Source organism: Carassius auratus, chromosome 34 (assembly GCF_003368295.1).
Source record: "Carassius auratus strain Wakin chromosome 34, ASM336829v1, whole genome shotgun sequence".
Lineage (NCBI taxonomy): Eukaryota > Metazoa > Chordata > Actinopteri > Cypriniformes > Cyprinidae > Carassius > Carassius auratus.
This window is the reverse complement of record NC_039276.1, coordinates 16963276-16981446: the sequence shown is the minus strand read 5'-3', so window position 1 is coordinate 16981446 and position 18171 is coordinate 16963276. Positions and strand designations below refer to the sequence as shown.

The following is an 18171-nucleotide window of genomic DNA, read 5'->3' as shown; positions in this document are numbered from 1 at the left end:
TAAATCCTAAGGCAAAGGGTCAAAGCTCTCACCCTGGACTACATTTCATCTGTGTTTAAAGGTGACAAATGCATCTTTTTTTGAAATGCAGTGCACAGAAAATGAATGTCAATAAGATGTCTCTAAGCGTTCTGTCCCTCAAACAAAAAATCTAACACCCCAACAGCTTGATCAGTGTCCTTAAAGGGATAATTCATATTCAGTTGCTGCTCCCCCCCTAGTACAAAAACACTATGCAAGTCAATGGAGACCAGCAACCGAAGGCGAACCTTTAACCTAAATTTATGCAAAATATCTGAGATATGAAAAAGTTCCACTAGTCACCTTTTTACCTGAAGGCTAAATGTCTTGGAGCAGGTGGCTAGGAACAAACAAACTCTTACATGTTTATCCTTTACTGGGAATTAAAAATTACCTACAATTTGTAAACAGGACACATTAGATAGCTTTGGGAAAGTGACAATCTCTGGCTAGAGCGTGTCAGATACCTCTAGCTATAACAATGTCCCCTTGCCACAGCAGAATACTTCAAATGTATTACATTTAAGTTTAGTTATTAGATTTCACACAACAGAACAGTTACAGGTTCAGTCCCAACTATATGTGACACTGGTTCTATAACTTTTGTGTCCTTGAACAAGGCGCCTAACCAAGGTTGCTACAATCAGCATACTGTACATCTGATTTAAAAATTTATGCTTAGAAACATATAGAGTATTACGAATTATAAATAAATAGAATACATGCATTTACTGTATGTGAATGTTTTAGTGAAAAGGAAAAAAAAAACCCTAATAAGTATGTAAACAAGTAAAATCGATGAGATACTTCAGTAAGCAAAGACATCGAATCTTAAAACTGCATAGTAAAAAAAAAAAAAAAAAAAAGGGTTTACATGTTTAACTTTTATTAATTGTGCATATTAGAATTCATCTCAAGAGCCAAATCATGCAGACAAGATGATGCTGAAAGAATGTCTAACTTTACAGTCAGTGCACCTAATCCTGTTAGAAATTCTCATTTAGTGATTACAATCCTCTGACAGAACTATCAAGCCTCCTGTTTTGTGACTGCTGGTTGGTTGATTGATTATGATTTAGGAATTTCAAGGTGTTGTATACCATATATTCATTATTCATTTTATCCATCAAAGTATGTAAACTAAGGTGCTAAAGTAAATACTTGTGATAAAGTATGTCAGCAGAGATCAAGTTCTCATATGAAACATGTCCTTTTCAGTAAACTATTAAGAGGGATTATGGAATAATGTGTCAGTTCATAAAAACAAATGTACACTTACACATTATAGGTTTAATAAAAGTAAATAATATAATTAAATGCAAAAATGGACACTTTTGAGAGAAAACAGGCCTGTGGAAAATTCTATTCAAATAATCAGCTCTGCCAATTCTCGTTTCACAGTGGTGAGGCCCATTGCAAATATATCCATCCTTCTTATTTATGGGGGTTTATGAATGGCTATGCTCTGAGGAGTTGTCTCTCAGCTAAACCTCAGGCCAAAGCTCCAGAATGTATTTTCTAATGTGGCCGACCAATGTGCCACACCATAGTAGGCTTCCTTTTTTCAAATTGTTTAAAGCAGGATCAGCTATCCGGGGAAACACAAGGGTAAAACCATGGCTCTGAGTTTGATGGAGCTATGGGAATGCGATCCAGAGATCAGCCAAACCCAAACCCTAAGTAGAGTTTAGTGATCCAAAGCCAGAGTCGCTACACAGTCCACAAAACCAGAGATTTCCGCTATTGCACTAATGAGCCTTGATTTCACAAAATCTAGAACCTCTGCTTTTGTTCGACACGGTTTCATTCTAATACAAAGCAGCCAGAAGGAACAATAATGGTGCTGGTAAGATTTCAGTGTTGTGACTGAGCCTTTCATTCTGTGGAAAAATATCTTTCATTGGTCATGAACATAACTGGATAAGAGCATCATGTTCTTTTCCATCTTATAGTTTGCTGGTAGCTCAGGAACAGCTCTCTCTCACAGACAAACTTTACAGGCTCAGCAGTAATTAGCAAAACTAAAATATACTCCAAACTATGTGTTTTTCTTAGCATGGCTTTGCTTAGCTCTTGCCATGTGAGGCCACAATCGTGAGTTTACTGTGCTCGGGAGGTAAGTTTACCTGTGTCAAGAGTTTTAAAGGGCAATGGGAAATAAATGAGAAGGTTTTGCATAGATTAGACCAATACAGCTTTAATAAAGCAGCTTAATTCAGGCCCAAATGCCACTTTTTTTTTTTATTCACACTTATCACCCTTGCACATGCATACATTTTTAGTAAATCATTCAAACTTCTTTGTAAGAGTTAAGGTTCTTAGCCAAGGTGGGATACTACAGCTTAAATAATATATGCATGTCAAAGTACAAATAATAATAATAATAACAACAAACTTGCCAGGCCAGCAATAGGTGTGGATAATCTGTTTAGTTTCTTGACGACACCAGACCTGATCTTGTTGATCAGACTACAATGAGAAAAACAGAACAAAAGTCAACACAAACAATTCAATCGTGTCGGTTGCCATTTGTTTTTTTTTGGCTTCCTTTAATTCTGACCATCTTGCTTCAGTTTACAAAGCCATCTAATGCCCTGAAGAAAATACAAACAAATCTGGGAAAGCAGACATCAGTCAAAAGCCTCCAAGTAAGTCTGTGTGAAAAACCGGTTTAAACATTGAACATTTAATTGCACAATCAAAGGTGTGTAATGAGCATGAAATATACTATGTGAGAAACTTGATTTATGGCATTTTTGGTTATGTGTAATAAAGGGAGAGGCATGAACATTTTAATGAACTTAATCACACAGTGTATCTTATCTCATTTAGTGACATAAAATGACTTTTTTTCATACAGGTTTGAAATGTCATGACGGTGAGTAAATTATTAATTTACATTTATACTGTGGGTATAACAGAGCTGCTATTTTTCGAAACAATATTGGCAATATCTTCCCTGTTCGTGATCTAGAAAACACAAAAAATGTGTATTCTGCACAGCCACACCGAGAAACCTGTTACCGCATCTATGGAGCATTTGTACACTCTTTAGGTTCAAGTCGAGACTTTTTTGTGCCGACCCCAGCGGCAGTTTCACAGGAGTCTTTGTTTAGGCGTGAGATCCAGAGTGACAGTATCCTCAGGTAATGTGTGCCTTTGTCTGCTCATGTGGAAAAGGCAAAGCTGATATCTTAGTACAGACTGTAAGAAAGAAGCATGAGGGTGCAAGAGCAGGACGTTGAGATTCCGCACTGGACTGTGGTAATTAGTCTACTGAGACACTCGACTGACACCAACATGTCAGACCGGCCCACACACTGCCCCAGAACCATCCAGTCAGGTTCAGAAATATGCTGAAATCCCTGAGCTTGCAGCATGTCACAGTCCACCGATTCAATGCTCTCTCTCCATAAACAGCACAACAGAACTGCTGTTCAAGAGGCCTGAGTGCCCCCACTCCCCATGTGCATGATTTTTGCAGCAAAAAAAAAAAAAAAGCAGCAGCAATCAATCACCTACATTCAACTAAAATGAACACTAGTGGCAACATTTATTCCTTTTTATACAAATTATGATTACATGGGCAGATTCACACTCACATAATCAATAATAAAGATTTATTTTTACTCAAACACAGTGCACGATTTGCAAACAAATTTGTTTTGACATTTAAATCTCCATATGTTTGTCTTTTCTGACATAGTAAACTTGCTCTGCAACTTCCCTGGTACAGCATTGCACTTGCGCAAAACGTTACAGAAAAGACCTCAAAGACTTGTAGAAACGGGCTAAAATAGTATGGTTGCTTGTTTTTATATCACACTTGCTTTTATTAACACTATTGATTAGTTTTTGGGTTGGGTTTAGTCTAGATGGCATATTACTTTCAAATGCGTTATAGCAGTGGTTCCCAACCTTTTTCAACTCGCGGCCCACACAACCAAACACATATGTTTGCGCGGCCCACTTCAAAAAAATTAACTGACCCCGCTATTGTTGGGTTAATAACTTAGTACTCAGAAGCTAGATTTTAAACTATATTTATTGAATAAACTAGGGCTGTGCGATATGAAAAAAAAAAAAAAAAAAAAAAAAACTATCGCGATTTTTTTGATCAATTTTGCAATTGTGCTTTTACAGTCATAAATGCATTCAGGATTAATTTGAAACATATTTCCAAAAGAAAACCAATCAGAGCTTTATCAAAAAGTTGTAACATCTCTAGAACAGACATAAGTCAAAATTATCACTATACATGTGATGGAAAATAATTGGCGGCCCACCTGCAATACCACCGCGGCCCACTAGGGGGCCGCGGACCACAGGTTGAAAACCACTGCGTTATAGCATTAACCTTTTAGTGGCACTCAGTGGACATTTCTTTTCTGAACTGCAGAGAGTGAGTAATTTATGGCTTAATTTTCATTTTTGGCTGAACTAACCCTTTAAGGTCTAAATCCATATTAATGTTTTTTTTCTATAAAACAAAATATATTTTGATGAATATTTTAACTCTTTTTGACTGAAGGTCAATGGGGTTCAAAATTGCAAGCAACAAATAAGACTTGAAACATAAAAACTAATATTATTACTTAACATCATGACACAAGCAACAATGAGGTGTTATTGAAATGTCACTATATTGGATTTAGGCAGGCATATTTAAGGTTTAAGGATAACCACTTCATTTTTGCTTTTTACATAATATAAACTGAACTTTTTTGACCCAGGACACTTGATTTAAACCACATAAGTTGTATAGATTACTTTTACATATACAGTATGCACATATATTTTGTTCAATGGAAGAAAGAAATCATAAAGGTTTGGAACAACATGAGGATGAGAAAATGAAAACAGAATTTGTATTTTTGTTTTAACTTTCCCTTTAAGCCTTACATTATATTATGTTGGTATGCACAAAGGAGTTATGCAATAGTTATTATTAAAAGCAATTATAAAAGGTAATCGACACAAAGTTATAGCAGAAACCTTGCCATACATTAAGCAATAAAAACAGTAAAACAAAATTAGAGAAGTACAAGTAAAAACAGCTTACTCGCACTCGAACAGAAGTCCATTTACCAGAGAACTCCGGAAATGACTGTTCCCAAACTTCTTAGTGAATGCCGGCGAGACGAGGACAAACACAGGAAGCACTAAGAACCAGTGAGTGGGAAGTTTAGGATGTCCAGGGAAAGGAGATGAAAGTAGTTCTTCCTAGCTTCAAGTCCAAGAGATTAACACAGCCTCTTTTGAAGAATCATGAGTTACTCAGTAATCAGGGTTGGAGCCCAGCAGCCAAAACACAGAGAACGAGAGTATCTGGAGGAATGTCCCAGTTGTACACACAGTTTCATGCCAATGATCTCAGGCTACTCCTGCTAGACACAGAGGGCAGACAGCCCATTGTTTTTGCTCACACACAGGAAAGCATTTATGTTGCATTTATATCCTCAGACTACACTGTCACAGTGTGAGCCCTGTTGCTCTACACCTCATATAACAATCTACGAGTAAAGCCTTTTTTTGTGAATACAAAATATCAGGCCATACATTAATCTTGATATGTCAATTAAGTGTAACCACTTATCAACAACACAACATCTGTTGTTCAGAATAGCACACTCTTAAGCTGCTTTTACTTGGCTGTCGCTCAGGAACATGGCATGAAATCAGAGGGTGTGGTGAGCCTTACATGTAAAAGGACACTGGTTATGTTGAGATCAGTATTGACTGTGAGATTTGAACCGCAATTGTTCTCTTTTAGAAGCCGAATTTCAAAGGGCACATTCTATGTATGCTGAACAAAACGAGGACAACAATAATGTGTGGACAAATACTATCCTAATACTAGATCGAGTTACACTGCAAATTAAAAACTGAAGCTAGATAATTTAAACAGGAATTTTGTATCCTATTTTGTAATATTGTAAATAAGATAATCTTCTAATATGGCCAAAACGTCCGTTATGGATTCATACTATTAAATAATATTACATTTAATGTATCCATTACAAACCCTTACAGATATGGATTGTGAAGAGACAAGAGGTTAATCTATGGAGCACATTCACACAGCATGGTGCAGTAAACATCAGTTCAATGACATAAGAAATCCTGACCCCTGCTGTTCTTGTCATTGTAAAGTTTTTTTGTTTTGTTTAAAATGTTATCTGTAGCAGGTGAAGGACTATTTAAGAGCTTGAACAAATCACTTACATGACCAATAAACATAATATATAAATAAACAAATAAATGAATAAATAAATCCACTGACTCATGCTCTGCAAATTTGAATTTAGTTTGGGATTCCTCATTTCCTGATAATCTTGCATTGTTGTAATCCACTAAAATTAAATGGCAGAAGAAGGTACTATTTATGAAATGTAATAGAATATTGGAAAAATAGATCCATTTTAATAATTATTTATTCAGCAAGAATCCATTAAAATCACGGTTGGAAAAAAAAAAAACAGAAAAAAAAAACAACTGTTTTACAACATTGACAGTCTTCACGGACCTTGGCAGGATTTAACCAGATGGTTACACGAATTCCACCAATCAGATGCATCACTGTGGGATTGTTCAGGATTGCGGGTAATGAAGTACTTATCCAAGACATTGCGAATAAAAGGCATTTATCTCAAAACAAGGTTTTGTCTACCATGTATGGTTACGTTTTTATGCCTTATACCCCAACTGTCAATGCAGAAATTGTGTTGAATTTTACTTCCAGCACTGGCTGTGGGCGGGACTGTGATGCTCTATCCCCCTGTCACTCAAGTGGCTACGCCCTTAATTATGCAGAACTTTAAGTCTTAATATAATTTAAATGGATGAGATAGATATATATAAAAAAGATTCACCCCCTCACAGTTGTCATGAAGGGCAAAATTAGCTATTTAGACCAAAATCATTTTTTGCACCAGGCTGTAAACATGTTTTCTTCTGCTGAAAAGTTAGGCATTGACTCCCTTTTGCTGACAACCTCAAGCGGCCAGTCGATGAATTGCAGTTTTAGTCACTTCCATATATATATACATACACACACACACACTTGCTTGAGTAGGTAAATTTTTTTATGTAGCTAACCCTTGTGAAAAAGAAGTGTGCTTAATTGTATTAAAACTGTATTTGTGTACTTCCAATCTTAAAAAGTATACTTTTTTTTTTAAAAGGGCATTTGCAGATAATATCATATAGTTTAAATTAAAGGCCACTTAAGTGTACTTAAAGAGATTACACTTTAATCACAATAGGTCTTAAAGCTGCAGTAGGTAACTTTTGTAAAAGTATATTTTTTACATATTTGTTAAACCTGTCATTATGTCCTGACAGTAGAATATAGATAATTTGTGAAAAAAATAAAGCTCCTCTGGCTCCTCCCAGTGGTCCTATTGCCATTTGTAGAAATTCATCCACTAAGAAACAACCAATCAGAGCTGCCGTCTGTAACTTTGTGTTCAAAATGTAGAAAAATGTATATAATAAGCGAGTACACCATGAATCCATTTTCCAAACCGTGTTTTTAGCTTGTCCTGAATCACTAGGGTACATCTATAATAAGTGTTTATATTATGACTATTTTAGATTGCTTCGGGGGTACCAAGGAGGAGTAACCCAGTACCTTTGTGATTCTTCATAAACAGAGAGAAGTAGTTCCAGCTACGATGTTCTTCCACAAGATGCAAGCAGTTCTGTTTATTAACCGCTAAAGCATCAAAAGTTACCTACCGCAGCTTTAACATACTACAGTGCACTTTATAAAAATGTTACTGCATGCACATTAGAAGCAGTGAACACACCCAGTGCCGTTTGCACTGTGGTGCCTGGGGAGCAACTGAGTGTATTGAAAGTGTAAGGGAGCACGGTTCATTCAATCCCTAACCTACATTCCCTACTGGCAGGGCCGTCGCTAGTGGGGTGAAAGGTGGAAACTATTACAGAGGCCCACGGCTGAGGGTGGGCGGGGCCCCAACGATCTCAACCGCCTTGCTGAAGCCAGCCTAAAAAAGACGCTCAAAAAGACACTTTCCTCACGAAAGCTTATCTTTTTCACGTATTTTAAACATTTAAGTATCCAAACACAAGACCCGGAAAAGCTTAACAGAGTAGCTGGTTACTCACGCACGGTGTTCGGTGCGCACGCCGAGAGAGAGAGCTGCGTATCACGGACAGCGACACTGAACCTAGCTCTCTTCTGCAAAGTTCTCCTCGAAATCCCTCCTGCACCTGAACAAACAAAAAGATGTGAAAGAGTCCAATTCAGTACTCGCGGTGTTCTGGGCTCACGCAGAGCCATCTCAAAACACTTGCTCTTGTACCGACAAATACAAAATGTCAAAATACCCACCTTGGAAAGTATGCTCAAAAAAAAAAAAAAAGTTATGTTTTGAAAGTAAACTGTTGAAAAAAATTTGGGATGCATTAATCGTCTCTTAAAGTGACTGCGCCTAATTTAGCTACTTGCTGCTGTAATGTTAATCCAAGAAAACTCACTGCTTTTAAAAAGGAATTACTTTGTAGTTTTAATAAGAATTTATGCACAAAAAAAAAAAGAAAAAAAAAAATTCAGACACCAGATATAATTTTTTTTTTTACATGTATTTTACTAGTAGCCACTGTGATACATTTATGTGAGTAGGCTATAGCAAGATTAAGCAAACGGTGATAGATTATACCAAAAGATTCTTCATATGGTGAGCTACTAGTGAAATTGATGGTGTGACAAAATTGGGATGGAAAATTATACCTTAAACAGCAGCTTATAAAGCACCATGTATTGCCTTTTTTCCATGAATTGCTAATGCAACCTCGCACCAGTCTGGACAAAAAGAAAAAGACTGCTTTGTAATTGGTTTAAAAAAAAAAATAAATAATTGATAGCTGGATAGTCATAAGTTGTCTGAACTTTGGTTTGATTGTATATTTCATGTTACATTGAAGACTATCCAGTGCTATTTTACATTTAATTATTCGTTTCTGTACCTGGACACCTACTTGAACTTTAAATAGCACAAATAACTGAACATACAAATTAAACCATTTCAAACAGGGACCACTGGTACAACCTTCACCGGGCCCCACAAACCTCAGCCACGTTCCTGCCTACTTGTATTGAGTATTAAACCTTTAGATCACAAGTCTGACTCCAACCATTAGTCCACAACTGCCCAGTTTGCAACCACATCTTTCCCCATATAAGCAGGTAGTACTAGGATGGCTGACAGACGCAGCGAATATGACCCACAAGCTGTGGTGGTTGAGTCTTAGCCCACTGGAATACAGCTCAATACCCACAGCTGAGGTAGCCTTGAGCAAGATACCAAACCAGAGGGGAACCTGGTTTGGCTCCAGGTTAGCAACTGGAGGATGGATAAATGACTCAATGCACAACCTTACAAAAGCTTGTGAAACCTCGGCTTAGAAAAAAAAAAAACCTGGCAAGAGGGGCATTTAATACCAGATCCTGCAGAATACAAAGACAAGATACCTCTGGGTTCTGCAAAGTTTATTAAAAACTATATTTACATGACCAGAGTAACTGCTCCACTAGAAACCACAGTCTGCTCCCCAGAGACAGCCTTGATACGAGTATCTCTTCCTGAAAGAGAAGAGTTAGAAGTGAGAAAACTTCTAAAGTGCGCACTTCCTCTTGTCAAAAGAGTGAGAACTCACGTTTCCTGGTGCACCTTTGCTCACAAGAGCCAGATGATGGATGGCACACCTCTGTACTGCAATGGATGAAGATCTGACAGGGAAGAAAGAGGCTCAAGTCATAGAATCCACAAGTAGTAGATACAAATATGTTCAAGTAAAAGGGGGGGGGGGCATACAGTTTCCTGCAGAGCAGCCAGTGAGGCTGGGTCTACGAATGTGAACATCTTCACAACAAAACGCCTATAGTGGGTTGGGAACTGAAGCCCAGATGATCCAGTCACTGGAACCAGTGTGGTCAGGTAACGGTCGTCCTGGTAAGGGCATCTGAAGACAAAAGAGAAGGTTAGAAAGGGTCTCCCAGCAGACTAATGGGATAAAGATCAGCTGTATACGCACCCATCGATCAGAAGGTCCCACTGGGGGAGACTGAGTGGACTGGGGGTTGAAGTCGTCCAACAACGTCCCAGCATCAGGACAATTTTGGGGTCAGTCCTCTCCATAATGTGCACCTCAACATACACAGGCTCTCGCAAGACTTTTGTGATTGGATAATCCGCGTCACTGTAGTAGGACGTGTAGGCCTCATCTCCTGAGGAACACTGGGGTTTAACCAGACTCAAGTTTGAAAGGCTTTAGGCAGACACAGGACAAGACCTTACCTTCAGCACAGCCTTTGGTGACACATTGGCCATTGGCCAGTCTGAGCTCCACCCGGAGAGGCCCTGGAGCAGCTACTGGTAGAGGTGGAGGAACGGAGTTGACCTCCACAACCAGAGCTTCCACAGAAGTTTCAGAGTATCTACACTGGAAGAGGAACCTGGACAACACACAGCAAGCTTGTAGCATTTATCAGGGATTACAGTTCACACAGTCATAGATCACCTACTCAAAATTACTGTCCCTTGTGATGGAACCATATGGTCCAACCCCCACTTCATAGGATGAGGTCATTCGGTTTTCATACACCACATATCCGCCATCCTCCTGTGAACAGAAACAGTGGCAGCATCCAGGCCATCATAAGCAAATGCAGAATAAAACCAGTAGCAGCTGCTCACCATCACACTCGTGCCACATGCGGTCACAGGGAACTGGTATATGGCAAAGGAAGGTGTGGACCCCACAGGAGCACAAGGTGGGTCATTTCCACCCAGTAGATGAACCGAATCCAGACTCAGTCGAGGCAGAGTAACGTCTCTAGACACCACTACCACAAACTGACCATCTCGAATACACTGGACAGTTACTAGAACAAGGTACAAGAGCAGGTTAATGCAGAGAATCAGTTTAACATGAACAGAATAAGACTGAGAACACTTACCCGTCCTCCCATAGTAACACTGCTGTGCTTTAAAGCAGCAGTTGATAGCTTCACACTCAGCACCACTGATGCCAGGTAGACCACATTGGATCTGCTCAGAATCAGCTACAGCACATTTATTAATAGGATCTGTCTGCACTACTGGCTTCTGAAGCGGAAACTGTGGTTTAGGTTGTTGAACCGGCTTCTGAAGCGAAATCTGCTGAGGAACCTGCTGGTTACTTGGTTGTTGAACTGGTTTCTGAACTGGAAACTGCTGGTAAGTTGGTTGTTGAACTGGCTTCTGAACTGGAAACTGCTGGTAAGTTGGTTGTTGAACTGGTTTCTGAAGCGGAAACTGCTGGTAAGTTGGTTGTTGAACTGGTTTCTGAACCGGAAACTGCTGGTAAGTTGGTTGTTGAACTGGCTTCTGAACCGGAAACTGCTGGTAAGTTGGTTGTTGAACTGGTTTCTGAAGCGGAAACTGCTGGGTCATCAGAGATTGAACATCCTGAAGCGATTTACCCCAGTGTGGAACGGCATGACATAAAGCACAAACCAGCAAAAGCTGAACCAAACACCAAATTCCAACCATTGTTTAACAGCTAAACACAATGTGGAGATACTGCCCTTTGGTCTTTTTGTATTCTACAGATTTCAGCTAATTAACGATAGTCCCTCCCTTTTCATTAACACTAATGGTTATCATGTGATGCAGAAAGGGGAGCTTATGCAGCTGGGTGATTCTCATTGGATCTCAAGATAGAATTCTTATTTTTCCTATTTTGAACATAAATGCACAAACTGAATTTGAAAAACAATCTTATCGGATTGTAATTGGTTTTTAAATTCTGTTAACATGGTGTTTCTGGAGTCCAATGTCATATTGACGACAAATAAGAATGGTTCAAGTCCAATGTTTACTGGAACTTGCCAAAAGTAGATGTTTTTCTTTGGTGCCATTTTCCTTACCACTCTCCACAGACAAGTGTGCTCTTACAAATAGGAAAATACTATATTAAGCAGTAAATGATTTTAAGTATATGGAAGCTTATTTCCACCACAGAATAATAAATAAATAAATAAATAAATAAATAGAGAAGAAAAAAAAGGTCATTTTGACTATTTATGTCATGACTGATCTATCTCACAGTTCACTAATATCTCTAGGTTGCTGACTTTTTTTCTCCAAATTGACTTTTTTGATTTCTTGGGGGAAATAATTCCATAGAATCCATAGAAGTTTGTCAGCAAGTTTAAAAAAACATAAAAAAAAAAACATTGTTAAAGAGAAACCCTAACAACCTTTTAATCTTTCCTCAAACTTTCTTTAGTAAAACATGACTGCAAAAAGAATAAAAGAAAGAAAAAGAAAAGAACAATCGGAGTTAACATGACTAAATCAGTTGACACATAATGGACAAGTACAATAGAAGACCCCAGCTGCAAACGACAATTTTGGAAAGTTTATTTTTTTCCGTGATCCAAGCTATGTCAATTAGCATTGCAATTTTTATTTGCTTTGAGTTTATTTTCATTCAAAGTTATCCGCTCTTTAATAGTGTTCTCAAAACTTCATGGAAAAGCTTGCCAAATGATATTTGAAAATATTTCTGTTAAAGGTGCCACAGAATGGAAAACTGTATTTACCTTGGCATAGTTGAATAAGAGTTATGTACATGGAAATGATCGTGAAATATTGTTACCCTCAAACACCACTGAATATCTCGTGCTGCAATAGTCCACTGAAAAAGAGTCGAATCCAAACATAACACCGAAACACCGACTGTGACGTTACAGTAGGGATCATTAATTTTTAAACCCCCAACCTTTGCATAACGTTTACCAGCCCATGTTCTAGTTTAAAAAATAAACTGAATTTTTTTTCAAATATTTAGCAATTAAGATAGATAAAGATATCACTGACCCTAAACTGCAACGTCCTACTTTATTAACTTTCTAAAGTGTCAAAAAAGTGGGAAAGATAAGTGCAAAAATGCTTATAACAGCAACACAGAGGCTGCGTCCACATCTTCACCGACAACTCTCTCAAGCATCGTTCATTCGGACGCTAAACATTCTTTCAGAATCTCTTAAAATCTGTATCTTTGTCTGATACAGGCTCAGACATATCAGGTTGGATGCCTAATCTCTCCATCGTTCACGCTGGACAGAAAAGATTTGTGCCATGAATCAGCCAATCAGAGCAGAGCATTATTATTCATGACCCTTCCAAATAATTCTAGTAACAAATCCTAGGTTTGTAAATGGACATGTAAAACCGTTTCTGGAGAATTTTTGCCCTTACCCAAGCCACATACCTTTTATGTAGATATCAGGCATCAGCTGACAGGCTGATACCTGTCAGCCTTTGGCTGCTAGACGCCCTGCCTCGCAATCTTCTACTGAATTGCCCATCAAACTGTTGCTTTTTTTTGCTGCTTATTGGACGCTAATTTCTCAGCTTCACTATTGACGCTTGCAGGTCTGTTTGTTTATTTGCTAGGCCCTGCAAGGCCTTACTTTGTTTGTCTGTTTCAACATGTCTGGTATGCTATTGTTTAGGCTAGCTATCACTGTTTTTATTCAATGTAGAGTCCACAGCCCCTCTCAACAAATCTTTAATTGTCCTTTTGTTATACCCCCTACATATGTGGAGACTTCATCAAGATTAACTGGTGTTTCCAGAGATGTAATCTCTCTTTTTATTACCCAACATTTAGGTTTACCGTCATTGAACCCACAACTCACTATTACCTTGCCAACATATTATGCCTTCAATTTATTTGATCATGTTCAGAATTCTGTTTCTATTATTCTATGTACTCAAAGTATTAGAAGACCAGTTTTGACAGTTTTCAGTCGGATAGTTATTTTACTTCTTCTGAGTTCCTCGGGTGATGTAGAGTCAAACCCAGGTCCTATTGCCCCCAGTATCACACTGGCTCCCCAGGTGCTTTCTTTTGTTGATTTTTGTAACCGTAAAAATCTTGGTTTCCTGCATGTCAACATCAGAAGCCTCATGCCTAAGTTAGATTTATTCACTGCTTTAGTACATTCAACTAACCCTGATGTTGTAGCCGTGTCTGAATCTTGGCTTAGGAAACCCATAAAAAATTCTGAAATTTCTATTCCGAACTATAAAATTTTTCGTCAGGATAGAACTACCAAGGGAGGTGGAGCTGTAATCTATGGCAGAGATAATTTGCAGATTTCTGTTTTACTGTCCAGATCTGTGCCCAAACAGTTTGAGCTTCTACTCTTAAAAGTCCATCTTTCTAGAAATGAGTCGCTCACTGTTGCTACCTGTTACAGACCTCCCTCAGCCCCCAGCTGTGCCCTGGATGCTATTTGTGAATTGATTGCCCCGCATCTATCTTCAGAGTTTGTGTTGCTGGGTGATTTGAACTTGGACATGCTTAATGCACCGGCTGCTCTTCAATCTAGGATAGACGCTCTCAATCTTAAACAAATCATCAATGAACCCACTAGATACAATCCTAAATCCGTAAATGCGGGTACTATCATAGATATCATTCTGACTAATATGCCCTCCAATTATACCTCCTCTGTTTTTAACCAGGATCTGAGCGATCACTGCATAATTGCCTGTGTTCGTAATGGGTTTGTGGTCAAACGATCACCCCTAATAACTGTCAAACGTTCTTTAAAACACTTCTGTGAACAGGCTTTTTTATTCGATCTGTCTCGGGTACCTTGGAATGGTATCGAACTAATTCCATCAGTAGATGATGCCTGGTTTCTTTTAAAAAAAAACTTTTTTAACTATATTAAATAGGCACGCTCCTTTTAAAAAACTGAGAACCAAAAACAGGTATAGTCCTTGATTTACCCCAGACTTGACTGCTCTAAATCAACAAAAAAACATCTTGTGGCGCATTGCATTAGCATCAAAAAGTCCCCGAGATATGCAACTTTTTCGGGAAATCAGGAACAAATACACACAGTCAGTTAGAAAAGCTAAGGCCTGTTTTTTTAAACAGAAATTTTCATCTTGTAGTATTAACTCTAAAAAGTTCTGGTACACTGTAAAGTCTATGGAGAATAAAAACATCTCCGCCCAGTTGCCCGCAGCATTGAAGTTTGGGAACACTGTTACCACTGACAAATTATTGATAATTCAAAATTTGAATGAACACTTTGCTGCTGCTGGTCATGCTCTTAATGTTGCTTCTGATCTGGCTAAGAGTTTTGTCCCATCCACAGCAACCTTGGTTTCTCAAGAGAATGCATTGCTTGGTTCTCAGATTATTTTTTAGACAGAGTTCAGTGTGTAAGATCAAAGGACATGTAGTCCAGTCCTGTGGCAGTCTCAATGGGGGTGCCTCAGGGTTCAATTCTGGGGCCAACCCTTTTTTCTATATATATCAATGAGGTTGCTAGTGCTGCTGGTGATTCGTTAATCCATTTGTATGTTTTAGTTATAAGTTTATTTATTAACTATATAGTTTATATAGTTTTAATGCCATACAACATGCCTTTCTTGACCTTCAACTGGTTTTAAATGCTAATAAGACTAAACGCATGCTTTTTAATCGTACACTGCCCACAGCTGTTCATCCTATTATCCTTACTACTCTTGATGGGACCGAATTAGAAAAAGTGGACTCCTATAAATATTTAGGTGTCTGGTTAGACAGTAAACTTAATTTTCAGATTCATATTAATTATTTACAATCGAAAATTACATCTAGAATCGGTTTCTTATATCGTAAAAAAGCCTCTTTTACTTATGCCGCCAAATATGCCCTTGTAAAGCTTACCATCTTACCGATCCTTGATTTTGGTGATGTTGTATACAAAATAGCCTCTAAAACTCTACTAAGTAAACTGGATGTAATTTATCACAGTGCTATCCGTTTTGTCACCAAAGCACCATACACTACTCATCATTGCAATCTTTATTCCCTTATTGGCTGGCCCTCATTACATACTCGTCGCTGAATTCACTGGCTCCTGGTTATCTATAAGTCTTTATTAGGTTTATCCCCTCCATATCTCAACTCACTGGTTACAGTAGCAACTTCAATTCGTAATACGCGTGCTAGTAGGTATAGTTCTTTGGTCATTCCTAAAGTCAAGTCTTCTTTTGGCCGCCTTTCTTTCCAGTTCTCTGCTGCCAACGACTGGAATGAATTGCAAAAATCTTTAAAAATAGAAGTACCGATCTCCCTTGGTAACTTTAAGCATCAGATTTCACAATTATTTACTGATTCCTGCTCTTGTTAGCAGCCCTGTTATGGTGCACTATAGAATTTTTATATTTTATTTTCCGCTTTAAGCTCTTAAGGTTTACTTAGTGTTATATGTGTAGGCTACATCATTATATTGTTATTTGTATTAGGTTTGTATGTTGTACAGGGATTGGTTTATTGATTGGATACTTTATTTCTATGTGTAACTCTGTGTTGTCACACTGTTTCTGCCTTATCTTGGCCAGGTCGCAGTTGTAAATGAGAACTTGTTCTCAACTGATTTTACCTGGTTAAATAAAGGTTATTATTATTATTATCATTTAAAAATATTGTATGCATTGCAATGCATTCTATGGTATCTTTTTTTGATTATGAACTCCTATTTTAGCCAGAAGCAATAGTTTGAAGTTAAAAACATCTTAACGCTTTAGTGTTTGTCTTCTCCAGATGTAAACTGATGGACTGGAGTGGTGTGGATTATTGTGATGTTTTTATGTCTGTGGATTATTGTGATGTTTTTACTCTCATTCTGTCAGCACCTATTCATGCAGGGCATCCATCGCCGAGACATTGATGCAATGCTACATTTCTACAAACCTGATGAAGAAACAAACTCATCCTAATCTTGGATGGGCCGAGGGTAAGCACATTTTCAGAAAATCTTCATTGTCACTACTGCTTTATAAAACTGTTCTTGTCTGATGCAGAGGACAGGAGTCTCAAAGCTTTGGCCGTGCCTTTCTTTGCTCACCTCCTAACCAGGTGGTGTAGTTGGGTTTAGCAGGTGGGCTGTGGGACGCTTTTGGTAGCCAGAGCATCGGGGTTCTTGAGTTTCTCCACAAGCGAGTGGATCTCAGACAGGGGTCGGTGCAGGAACACGGGCAGCATGGACATACTGTCAATTATCACACCAATCTCTGACAAAACCTTACGAGTGTCAATGGGACCCTGGTGAGGGACAAACATGGAACGAACAAGGTGAATGCTGGGAAAACTGTGTCACAGTGTTTTATCTGTGTATCCCTGGGTGTACACTAGAGGTATCACTTTCCCATATCCTCACTCCACTTCAGCACTGCATTTCTCACAAGCCTTTATCTGGACTAATCATTGCACACAGCTGTTCCCACTCACATTGTTTGCACCTGTCTTCATATACCCTGTTTGTTTCTGTCATTGTCATGGAGTCCTTGGTTAATGTCACCTGGTATTTTCATGTTCCCTGGTTTTTGTCGTGTTTCTTGTTTAGGACTGCTTTTCTGGATTTTGACCTTTGCCTGGCTGATTTATGATTCTGGATTACCCTAATAAAACACTGCTTGTGGATCTTCTTGCTTGTGTGCACTTTGTGACAGAAGGACTCCATCATGCCCAGATCCAGCAGTGTGGGTTTTCGAATCCGTTCCCCAGCCACCATGGAGGAGCGGAGGGGGAGACTCTTAAATTTAACCACCCTCCGTCAAAGGGGGAATAAGGTGGGTGGTCTGGCTCAAGTGTTTTGGACCATGGCAGTAGGGCTGGGGTGATGGTTGACTCTACACCTGTGTCTCCAGACAAGATGGCGACCTGTGGACTCTCCAGAGTCGAGTCAGGTCCCCGTGGACTCTCCAGAGTCGAGTCAAATCAGTGCTTCGTTATATTACAACAGATTATCCAGAGCCTGGTCATGTATCAGCTGAACTTCCAGAGTCTCGTCACATCCTGTCTGTTGCACCCAGCCTTGCTCTCTCAGTCCGTTTTATTGCTGTCAAGGAGACTGTTATGGCGGTGGAACCTCCAGAGGTGGCGGCAACTGCTGCAGAACCTTCGTAGGCCATCTACCCTCTCGTCATGGCTATGGGGGCCACTTATGAACTTATTGCCTGTCCTGTTATGGCCATGGAGGCCAACTACCATCTCATCATGGCCACGGAGGCCACCATTGACCTGTTCATGTTCTTTATTTCAGTCCTACCTGACCAGACTTGC

At 38.9% G+C, this 18171-nt stretch overlaps 2 protein-coding genes across 2 annotated transcripts in view; both read right to left on the bottom strand.

The window, feature by feature from the left end:
- The window catches only part of LOC113053374 (LIM domain only protein 7-like), a 39962-nt gene extending 34666 nt beyond the window's left edge, over nucleotides 1-5296 (bottom strand). Inside the window, exon 1 of the mRNA XM_026218324.1 lies at nucleotides 5084-5296. The gene's annotated coding sequence lies outside the window, so the exon portion shown is untranslated. The remainder of the gene's footprint in view (nucleotides 1-5083) is intronic.
- Nucleotides 5297-9501: 4205 nt separating this feature from the next.
- LOC113053347 (zona pellucida sperm-binding protein 4-like) lies at nucleotides 9502-11622 on the bottom strand. The gene is made up of 8 exons (XM_026218286.1): nucleotides 11009-11622; nucleotides 10746-10933; nucleotides 10574-10671; nucleotides 10347-10504; nucleotides 10084-10276; nucleotides 9864-10011; nucleotides 9706-9778; nucleotides 9502-9631 (listed from the first exon to the last, which is right to left on the bottom strand). Exons 1-8 carry the CDS (start codon nucleotides 11580-11582, stop codon nucleotides 9555-9557), a joined length of 1509 nt encoding a protein of 502 aa, XP_026074071.1. The 5' UTR covers nucleotides 11583-11622; the 3' UTR covers nucleotides 9502-9554.
- Nucleotides 11623-18171: the final 6549 nt, after the last annotated feature.